The 10801-nt window shown below is 37.2% G+C and overlaps 1 protein-coding gene and 1 long non-coding RNA gene across 3 annotated transcripts; both read left to right on the forward strand.

Annotated features, from left to right (window-relative positions):
• The first annotated feature begins 1026 nt into the window (after window positions 1-1026).
• On the forward strand, window positions 1027-4198 carry LOC110745693 (uncharacterized). Of its 2 annotated transcripts, XR_015825808.1 has the most exons (3): window positions 1156-1376; window positions 1881-1948; window positions 2218-4198. It is a non-coding gene; the product is annotated as an uncharacterized LOC110745693 (long non-coding RNA). The 2 variants fall into 2 exon arrangements; XR_015825807.1 differs by having other exon boundaries at window positions 1027-1948.
• Window positions 4199-4830: 632 nt separating this feature from the next.
• LOC110745691 (UPF0481 protein At3g47200-like) lies at window positions 4831-6805 on the forward strand. The gene has a single exon (XM_021945812.2). It carries the CDS (start codon window positions 5040-5042, stop codon window positions 6615-6617), a length of 1578 nt encoding a protein of 525 aa, XP_021801504.2. The 5' UTR covers window positions 4831-5039; the 3' UTR covers window positions 6618-6805.
• The last annotated feature ends 3996 nt before the right edge of the window (window positions 6806-10801 follow it).

The following is a 10801-nucleotide window of genomic DNA, read 5'->3' on the forward strand; positions in this document are numbered from 1 at the left end:
GAATTGATGGTATACTAACAGAATTGACAGAATATTAAAGGAATTGACAGAATATGAATGAGGGTACGCCTAGATGGAGAGTATTTGGGTTTTAAGATGTTTAACTAATATTGATGATTTTATCTTGGTAATTTTGGAGTAAAAGTTTTATACCTATTTTATGATTATGAGACAAGGATTGAGAGTTTTCTAAGTTTTAAGGATTTTTATACAGTACATGATTATTTTCTTAAGTTGTGAGTTTGTTTTTACATGTAAAAGAGGGAAACATATTTTATCTAAATTGTTGATATTGACATTAAGATTTCACGTGGTCAATGCTATTTTAATAATTTTCTCGTTTTCCTACTAATCTGTAAAAAATTATATATATATATATATATATATATATATATATATATATAATGTATTTGGGCCTTATATGAATTTCGAAGGAAAGGTTAAAAGTACATTTGGAGCTAGTTTGTTATATATATATAAACAATACGCAAGTAATATATATAAACTGATTTATGAATTAGAAGAAATTCTTTGAGTAGCCTACTTATGTGCAAGTATGAACTATTTTGAGAATTGGGAAAGTTGGAAAATATACTTTAGAGTATGTGAATATGATTGGGCATATCACTAACATGAGTACTTGGATTGATTTGCAATCACATGGAAATACAACAAATGATAAAGATATACACCTACAATATAAAAAGTGAAAGAACTATGTGTGACTTGATCCCTCGGTAAGGGTACGTAGGCAACCTAGGTTAATCTAGGTGCGGCCGCAAAATAAACTGCTAAACTATGTTTTGAATGGGTTTAGTTGAAATCCATAGTAATTAAGCAGAATATGGACTACTGTTTATTCCCATTTATTACGGGGTGAAGGCTAGTGTTTCGTTTATGTTGTGAATCACTGTGAATTGAGTATGGATAAAATTATTGTATGCTGAACGTTTGGGATTATGGAATTGTGTTTTATACAGGTGAAAATTTTGGGAAACTAGCAAGTTACAGGGGAGACTCTGCCGAATTTTCGGCAAAGGTCAAACTTGAAAAAGAATTTTGAAACTTATAAGGGCATTTTGGTCAAGTGTTTGGCATCTGCCAGGTGTCAGACACGCACAGGGTTCGACACAATTTTACCCTTTTTTTTAAAGCCTTTGTCAAAATCAGATCTATCTCATGAGTCCAGGGGACTCCGTTCTCTCTCTCTTGAGTCCAGGAGTCGCGACAGCAAAGTGGCTGTGACTTCGTACGACGTGTTGTTGGCAGTGGCAAGATCCAGCAGAGGAGGGCTAAGACCATAAGACTGGAGAGCCGAAGCCGATCGCCTCTAATGTTGATGCCTTCGAGCTTTTCCAGGAGCTTTTCTCCAACCGGTACAGTGAGGAACTCCGGATCTTTATGCTCATTATTTATTTCATGACATTTTTGTTCCTGTCAAGATTATAACATACAAAAAAATTTCTAGAAACTGCAGTGTACTTGAAAGTCTTCTTGTTTTTGCATCTCTATGCAGTACTTGTTTCCTTTGGCTATAATTTTGTTTTGCTTTGGCTATAATTTTGTTCTGTTCATCTTTAGAGTGTATGTTTTGATCAATTCCGAATTATTTTCCTCAGATGGTTTACATTTAACTAGTTTCATTTCCTAAGATTACTATTTAAAATAAAATAAAAACAATAGATCTTAGTTTCTTTGTCGAATGTGTTATGGTGGGCAGGGAGATACCCTCACCAGATGGAAAGGCCATTAGATGTGCTATTCAAACAGACGCTGATAACATTTTCAATTTGCTTAATCTTCTAGCCTTTGCATAAACTTTCACTCTTTTTCTTATAATGTCAAAGTTTTCAGCCTTATGTATGTTAGAATTTCCTCAGAGAATTCAGGTTGATTGATTCATATGGTTATATTATTGGAGTTAACACAGCAACTTTCACTCGCAAAGGTAAAGCATGCTCTTTAATTTGTATTATCAAATGTTCCTCGAATGAGCTCTATACTAGTTGGCAGCACCACACTTGGAAGAGATTTTGAATCCCAAGTTCTATTAGCCTATTCAGAAGGCTGGAACTTGGAAGCTAACAAAGTTTTCAACCAGCAAAACATATCCAAACTATAAAACGTAGTCAAAGCTTCAAACCTTTTCATGAAAACACTGGAAGCTAACTTAGTTAAGGCTTTTAAATGCTTTTATTCTCTCTCTATATTTTGCAGGGACATGAGCATCATCTGGTGTTAACTTTGCAATACCAATTGACACTATTATGCGAACTGTACCATACCTTATTGTATATGGAATACCGTACCGTGACAGGTTTTGATCAATTTACCATTGTACCTAAAACATATTCCTCATATCCGATATGTCTCTTGGAAAAACAAGCTGTATAAGTTTCATAGAACCCAATCCAATTACTAAATGAATATTGATTTTGATGGATTGTGAAAAAACATATTTTAATTGATTTGTATGTGTTGAACTATAGTTTATATTTTGATTGATTTTGATGGCTGCTGATTGTGAAGAAACATATTTTGATTGATTTGCAATGCAGAAAACAGAAACTGCAATGTAGAAAAACAGAACATGCGATAAATTGCATACCTCTAGCTGATTTAAGTGTATATTGTATATTGATTTGATTTGTTTAGGTTGTTTGTTCATAAGTTTTGTCATGTAGTTTTTGGTCTTCCTTCCTACATGGAAAGCGTAGCAACATGGGAGGTTGTACTTCCTACTTCATGTTTCTTGTAGTTTAATTTATGTCTGCAAGTTTTGTGTACTTTAGTTCAATATAATGCTTTAATCACTTGCATTATGAAAAAGAAACTGCAATGGATGAAATAGAAACTGCGATGCAGAAAACAGAAATTGCAATGCATAAAACAAAAACTGCAATGCATAAAAACAAAAACTGCAATGTAGAAAAACAAAACATGCGATAAATTGCATACTACCATGAAAGTGTATATTATGTGTAAAATGATAAGCTAATTGTCAAGTTAGAGTGCGCTTAGCCCTTTCTTGGGGGTTGGTGTTTTTCATGTATATGCAGCTCACAAAGTTTGTTATTTTGTGAACTTGTGTGTTTATATTTATTTTTCACCTTTTCTTTTATTATTCTTTATAGAAATTTGGTCAAACTGCTTTTAGCCATTAAGCCATATTATGGTTCATGTGAGGTTTTTGAAATGCAGAAATAGAAACTGCATTGTAGAAAACAGAAACTGCAATGCAAAAAAACAAAAACTACAATGTAGAAAAATAGAACATGAGATAAATTGCATACCTCTAGCTGATTTAAGTAACTGATTTGCTTGAATCTTGTGTGGAGTTCATATTTTTATTTATTGATTTGATTTGTTTAGGTTGTTTGTTCATAGGTTTTGTCATGTAGTTTTTGGTCTTCCTTTCTACATGAAAAGCATAGCACCTTGGGAGGTATGAAATTTCTACTTCATGTTTCTTATAGTTCAATTTATGTCTGCAAGTTTTGCGTACTATAGTTCAGTATAATGCTTTAATCACCTTCATTATGAAAAAGAAACTACAATGCAGAAAAACAGAAACTGCATACCTCTTCCTGATATATAAATTGTTTTGTTATGTATAACTCTAGAGCATGAGGGATTTGGTACAAATGTTGCGCGAATCGGTGTTGAAATGAATTTGTTTTTTATTTTTTAAAAATCGTTGATTGTTTATATAAATATTGTGTAACTGAAAGAATATCACAAAAATAAGTTTGGTGTGGTGGTTTATGAGTGAGGCTTCCTCCTTTGAGGGTCAAGGGTCAATGTTCAAGTCCCTTCAATGTCACAAAATCTTCTATTTTTTCAGGGTGAATAAAGGACAACAGAGTTGGTTCCCGGCTGGCCTGTAATAGGCGGGAACGGGCTGGCGGGCAGCTGACCGGCGGCGGCTGACTGACGGTGGTGGCTGGCCGGGAGGGGGATTGTTGGTGGTGGACATGTGGCATAGTGTGTTTGCCTTAGAAGGAGTGGCATTGTGTGTAATTTTAATATACATATATACATGTATACACACACATATATATATATTATGTATGTATATATATACATATGCAAAAAGTTTTGAGGGCCCCCTTGATCCGAGGCCCTGAACAATCGCCCTCGGAGCCTAGGCCTAAGGCCAGACCTGATGAGTTATTTGGAATCTATTTTGTTTTCTTCATTTCTTTTTTATTCAGATTTGGCCATACATAGATTGTAATAGTCTAAACAAACAATTTAACCTTATATTGTTATTCAAATCCCTAAATTTGGAATCACTCCATCCAAATCTTACGTGACTCAAGTTCTTTACATGAAAATTTCTCTTCAAGGATGCAAACTCTACTTTACATGCGTAACACATTATTGGTTCTTATCGTACGTAGGACACTAGTTAGATTTTTCTTTTTCTTTGTATTTTTTTATTTTTATGGTATGAAGGACACTAGCTAGATTTTTACTTCTTTTTTTTTTGGTGTAAAGGACACTAGCTATATATTACGCGACTCACATTTTTGATGATTTTATTTGAAAATTTCTCTTCGCGGATGCAAACTCTACTTTACATTTTTTATTCTTATCGTACGAATATTTATGGCAAGCCAATCCTCATGATGAGCAAAACTTTCTCTTTTTTCAGAGTGTGGTCCAAAACAACATATATGCTACTGCATGATTAAAGTTACAGAGGCAAACAGACTTTTTATCTGATATAGAGACAAAAAGTTCTCATATGATTAGTATACTTACTAATAAAAATATATACCAATCTTCCCATTCATATAAAGTCATTCAACTGTACTTGTTCCTTCACTAACACATATACATCCAAACATGAAGCATCACTCTTCTAAATTAAGCTTCCATTTCTTGAAGCCCAAGTGATGAATTTCTGTGGCATGTTGTGCTATATATAAATATGCATGACATTCACAGATTATTCAGGCCAAACCAAAAAGAAAAAAAGAAAAGAAAAGAATAGACACAAATCTTCCTTTCGACAAGCAGCAGTTTGAAATTAAATGGCCCAAACAAATGAAAATGTAGTTTCCATGGAGAAGGAGCTGTTTGTGAAGCAAGTCACAAGAAGAGGAGGTGGACAAGTAAGCAGAGGAGACCAAGACCAACCTGCAGAAATTGAGCAAAGTTCAAGGGTGAGTATTACAATCCATGAGGCAATAAAAACTATTCCCAGGGAGGAGAGACTCAAAGAATTCAGGGAAGCAGAAGCGCCAAGTCTGGATGCGAAACCAAAGATCCAAAGGATTCCCTTCATGCTCCGAGATCACAAAAATTTCGACAAATACTACGAGCCAAGGGTAGCTGCCATCGGTCCTTTCCACCATGGTAAACCAAAGTACGAGCAGGCAGAGAAAGTTAAGCGTTACTTAGCTGTGAACTTTGTCAAAGACAGTAAGCAGAATGATGCAGATTTGCTCAAGAAGGTTGAGGAGAACATCAAGGAACTAAGGAAGTGCTATGATGAGGAAGCAACAAAGGAGTATGACGATGATTCCCTCGCGTGGATGCTGTTCGTTGATGGGTGTTCGACGCTGGAATTCATATACAAATATAATCACTTGGAATCTTTTAACATCAAGAGAGACCAGGTGGCCTTTGCAGAACAGGACATGTTCTTGCTAGAGAACCAACTTCCTTATCAACTCCTCAAGCTGTTGATGAGCTCCAGCAACATACATGGGGACTTGAAGGACTCAATCGAGAGGTTTGTTCAGATGCACGGCTTTGCACCACCAGTTGAGAACCAGAAGTCACAACCAGATAAGAACCAGAAGTCACCACCGGATGAGAACCAGATGTCACAACAAGGTGCACGAAAGCCGGAACAGAACACAAACATAAATAGGGAAGAGAAGCAACATCCTCAAGGCATAACAATACCCATGGAACCAGAGCCAACTCATCTTCTTGAGCTTCTTCTGACAAGAATGCTAGGATATCCACCTAGAAAAAGTGAGCCAAGTGTCCACCTTGGTTCCCAATCTTTTCGTAATGTACAAGAGCTTCAGGCAGCCGGGATCCATTTTAAGCATAGTAAGGAGGGCAGCTTATTGGGCCACATAGATTTTAAGAGCTATATATGCTGTGGGTTCCTTTATCTTCCTAAAATAAAAGTAGACGATTCTATGGGGCCTAAATTCATGAACTTGATAGCCTACGAAATGTGTCCCGATTTCCAGAACGATTTTGGGGTCACCTCTTACATAAGCTTCCTCGATTCGCTCATCGATCATCAGGATGATGTGAAGCATCTGAGGAAAAAGCACATACTTCGAAACTTACTTGGGAGTGACGAGGAGGTGGCTCAACTCTTCAATGAGATAGGCACTGACTTGGTGCCTAACAATGCAATTTACAGCAAAGTTAAAAGCAAGATAGAAGATCACTACCAGACCATGTGGAAGAAATGGGTGGCTCAATTCTTTCATGAACATTTCAGCAGCCCCTGGACTATCCTGGCCTTCACTGGTGCTCTCTTAGGGCTTTGGATGACCGCTGTTTCGACGTGGTACACCGTCAATTCTGATACCCCTCCATGTGAAGCCTTACTTGAGTACCTGAAAGCGCGCGGGTACTAAATGGACTACGAGCATGACAATTATAATGTAATGTCATAGCTTCTCAAGGGTCCTCTCTCCATTTGGTATTTTACTGTTACTATCAGCAGATGTGACTAAAATAAGGCAAGTTGAACATGTGTGCTTTTTTCTTAATTTGGTGGAACTTTTTGTTTGATTTTAGTTGAAGTTTGTGTGTAACATGCTTATTGTAAGTTGTCATTTCATAATCGATGTGATTCTCGGAAAATAAATAAATAAATAAAATAAATAATTTGTGATCATGTGTGGCCTTTGTTGTAATTAATCCCTTAATTAATCATGCAGATTACATGTTGGAAGCCTCTCGTTTATTTTATAGCATTTCCAAACTTTAAAGAAAAAAAAAAGATATTGCAAGAGGGATCTTATATTCTGTCAAATTTAACTAATAATATATTATGTGAGAGTCAATGTGTCTATTAATGCAACAAGTTGACACTAGTGGCCATGTAATATCAAAGAATATTGTGTTCATTCTTGTAAATCTCTTCACAAAATTGAGTCAGGTGAGATAAATACAACCTTCGATTATATCAAATTTGGAACTTTTTAGGACCATAAAGCACATTCAAACATTATGGCTTAGGTGACTTTGCTTTGGCTTTTGGCGCACGTATTTATGTATAATCCTAATGAATTACGTGACTCACGTTCTTTACATGAAAATTTCTCTTCAAGGATGCAAACTCTACTTTACATGCTACTGCATGATTAAAGTTACAAGGCAAACAAACTTTTTATCTGATGGAGACAAAAAGCTCTCATATGATTAGCAACTCTGTTTTATTTACGAGGGAAAGACCTACTTCAATCATTTAAATGATTGCCAAAACCTTGTGCAGTTCTTTGGATGCCCATATTCTTTCTCAATATATTTGCCCCATTGCTCTCTCTCAAGATTTTGGCCAAAGAAAAAAATCCATCCATACGATTAGATACTAAAACCATCCATACGATTTCGACAAAAAAAAAAAAAAAAAACCATCCATACAAAGTACGAACGCACTCAATATTACAATTGCATTACAAGCTTCATTTCAATATTCATTCCATACAGCTTCACTTCACAACCACTCTCAATTTCCCAAACTCCACTGGTCTGGGATTGTTTTAATTATTTATTTTCTTCTGAAATTCATAAAACTATAATTTAACTGAAAAGAGAAACCTAGCAAAACTATTAACACGGCCACCCTGGAGTAACCCACATGAGCTCAGCATTGCATCGAATAGTTGGAGTGCAAGGCTACAACCAGAAACTTGTACCCCAGATTGAGTAGGAATCGTGGAACAAGGGATGTTCTCGTTGCCGAGGACGAAGATGGCCCTACCAAGCCGATCACCATCGCCTGCCCGTCGAAGACGGAGTTTGTGAACCATATGATTGTGAGAAAACTAGAATTGTATTCTGATTTCATTAAAAAAATAAGGATTACATTAAATTGTTTATATACACTTGTAATAATATAGCTATACAAATGACAGCTGTACAGTTTGTTAAAGCAAAGCTAAACAGAAATTAACAACTCTGTGATGAAAGGCTAGGATTAGATGTGGAGATATCTCTATCAGCCCCCCTCAAGCTGAAGGTAGTGTCACAAACGGAAAGCTTGGATCGAAGACACACAAATCGAGAGGAAGATAGAGACTTTGTAAAAATGTCAGCAAGCTGATTAGAAGAACAAACATAGTGAAGTCTGAGAGAACCATTTTGCACTAGTTCTCGTGTGAAGTGATAATCAACTTCCACGTTTTTTGTCCTGGCATGAAGCACAGGATTAGAAGCCAAAGAAATAGCAGATTGATTGTCCACCCATAGAAGAGGAGGAGTGCCTAGAAAGAAGCCAATGTCTCTAAACAGTTTAGCGATATAAACCAATTCAGCAGCAGCCAAAGCAACACTGCGATACTCAGCTTCAGTGGAGCTTCTAGCAACTGTAGTTTGCTTCTTAGCAGACCAAGAGAGAAGATTGGGGTCGAGGAAAACACAAAGACCACTTGTAGAAAGTCGATCAATAGGGCAACCTGCCCAATCTGCATCAGAAAAAGCTTGAAGAAGTGGCTGACCCTTTCTAATCCAAAGACCAAGATGAAGAGTGCCTTTAAGATACCGTAGGATCCTCTTTACAGCAGCTAAATGAGATTCTCTGGGGTTGTGCATGTGTTGACAGACCTGATTGACAGCAAAAGCTAAATCAGGTTTGGTCCAAGTAAGATACTGAAGTGCCCCAACGGTAGAACGATAAAAAGTGGGGTCAGAAAGCTCTGGACTATCAAGATCCAACTTAGAAGAACCCAAGGGCGTGGAACAAGGTTTGGCACCAAGAAAGTCAGTCCATTGAAGAAGATCATAGGCGTATTTTGTCTGAGAGAGAGCAAGACCTTGAGAGCTGCGATGAACTTCCAATCCCAAAAAGTAATGCACGGGGCCAAGATCTTTAACGGGAAAAAGAGATCTGAGCTGTTTAATCACTTGTTGACAAGCATGAGAAGAAGGACCAATGACCAAGATATCATCCACATAAACAAGGATAAAAACCAGAGAAGGATCACTTTTAATGAAAAGAGATGAATCTGCCTGTGAAGATCGAAAACCCAACTGCAGCAAAGAATGAAACAGTTCCTCATACCAAGCCCGGGGAGCTTGTTTTAAACCATAGAGAGACCTATTCAACTTGCAGACATAATGAGGTGTTGTAGAGTTAAGAAAACCTGGAGGTTGCTCCATAAAAACATCTTCCTTTAAAAAACCATGAAGGAAGGCATTGCTTACATCTAATTGGTTTAAAAACCAGTCAAATTGAACTGCCAGAGAAAGAAACAGTCTAATGGTTACTGGTTTAGCCACTGGACTAAAGGTTTCAGTGTAGTCCAAACCCTCTTGTTGATGAAATCCTTTCACAACCAGTCGAGCCTTATACCTTTCCACGGAACCATCAGCTGTATGTTTGATGCGATATACCCATTTGCAGCCAACAATATTTTGAGAAGAAGAAGGAGGAACCAAGGTCCATGTATTAGTCTTGAGCAAAGCATCAATTTCAGCTTGCATGGCATCTTGCCATACTTTAGATTTCACAGCCTATTTATATGTAGTAGGTGTGGTGGGTAAGAGAGAGAGATGATCAAGAGAGGAAGAAATAGGATGTTGAGTGGCAAAAAGAGCTTTTGGTTTGGTAATGCCATTTTTGGATCGTGTAACCATAGAATGAGTATTTTGGGGAGCTGGAGCAGTGGAAATTAAAGAGTCAATTGAAGAGGGTAAAGGAGAACCAGGTGGTGAAGGCAAAGAGGAGTTCAATTGTGGTGAGTTGGAAGAAGGAGAGACTGAAGGTAAAGAAGTACATACCTCCCTAGTTGGAGAAGAAGATTGTGGAAAAGTAAGCTCAATAGGAAATGTAAAAGGAGAGGAGGAAGAAGATGGTGGGGAGGAAGAAGAGACGGTAAAAGGAAAGTGGTCCTCATGAAAAATAACATGCCGCGAAGTGAAAACCCTCCCTGTTGCAAGATCTAAGCATCTGTAACCAGAATGATTCAAGCTATAACCAATAAAAATACAGAGTTTACTTTTAGGATGAAGTTTGGATGGAGCATAGGGTTGCAGCCATGGAAAACATGCACAGCCAAAAACCTTGAGGCTATGATAATTGGGAGGAGTTTTAAAGAGAAGCTGCCAAGGAGACATATGACTAGTAGTGTGAGGCAAGCGATTAATGAGATAAGTAGCAGTGAGAAAGGCATCCACCCAATATTTATGAGGGACTCCAGAGGCAGCTAAGAAGGTTCTTGCAAGTTCAACTATGTGGCAGTGTTTCCTCTTAGCACTCCCATTTTGTTGAGGAGTATGGGGACAACTAAATTGATGAATAATGCCTTGTTGGTTAAGGAAAGTTTGAAAACTAGTACTAAGATATTCACCACCTGAGTCACTGCGCAGATACTTAATCTTGGAATTTAAGACATTTTCCATTTTAGCCTTAAAAACTTTGAAAACCTCACAAACATCAGACTTGAATTTAAGAGGAAAAATCCAGCTGTACTTAGTGTAATCGTCCAAGAACAGTACATAGTATCTATAGCCAGTACATGAGTCAATCGGACTCGGTCCCCAAACATCAGAGTGCACCAACTCTAGAGGTGTAGTGGATACAGATGAAGAAGGT

Source organism: Prunus avium, chromosome 7 (genome assembly GCF_965620075.1).
Source record: "Prunus avium chromosome 7, drPruAviu1.hap1.1, whole genome shotgun sequence".
Classification (NCBI taxonomy): Eukaryota; Viridiplantae; Streptophyta; class Magnoliopsida; order Rosales; family Rosaceae; genus Prunus; species Prunus avium.

Bases quoted from the DNA above. Each gene is read 5' to 3' on its own strand.
- LOC110745691 (XM_021945812.2), top strand. From the start codon at position 5,040: ATGGCCCAAACAAATGAAAATGTAGTTTCCATGGAGAAGGAGCTGTTT.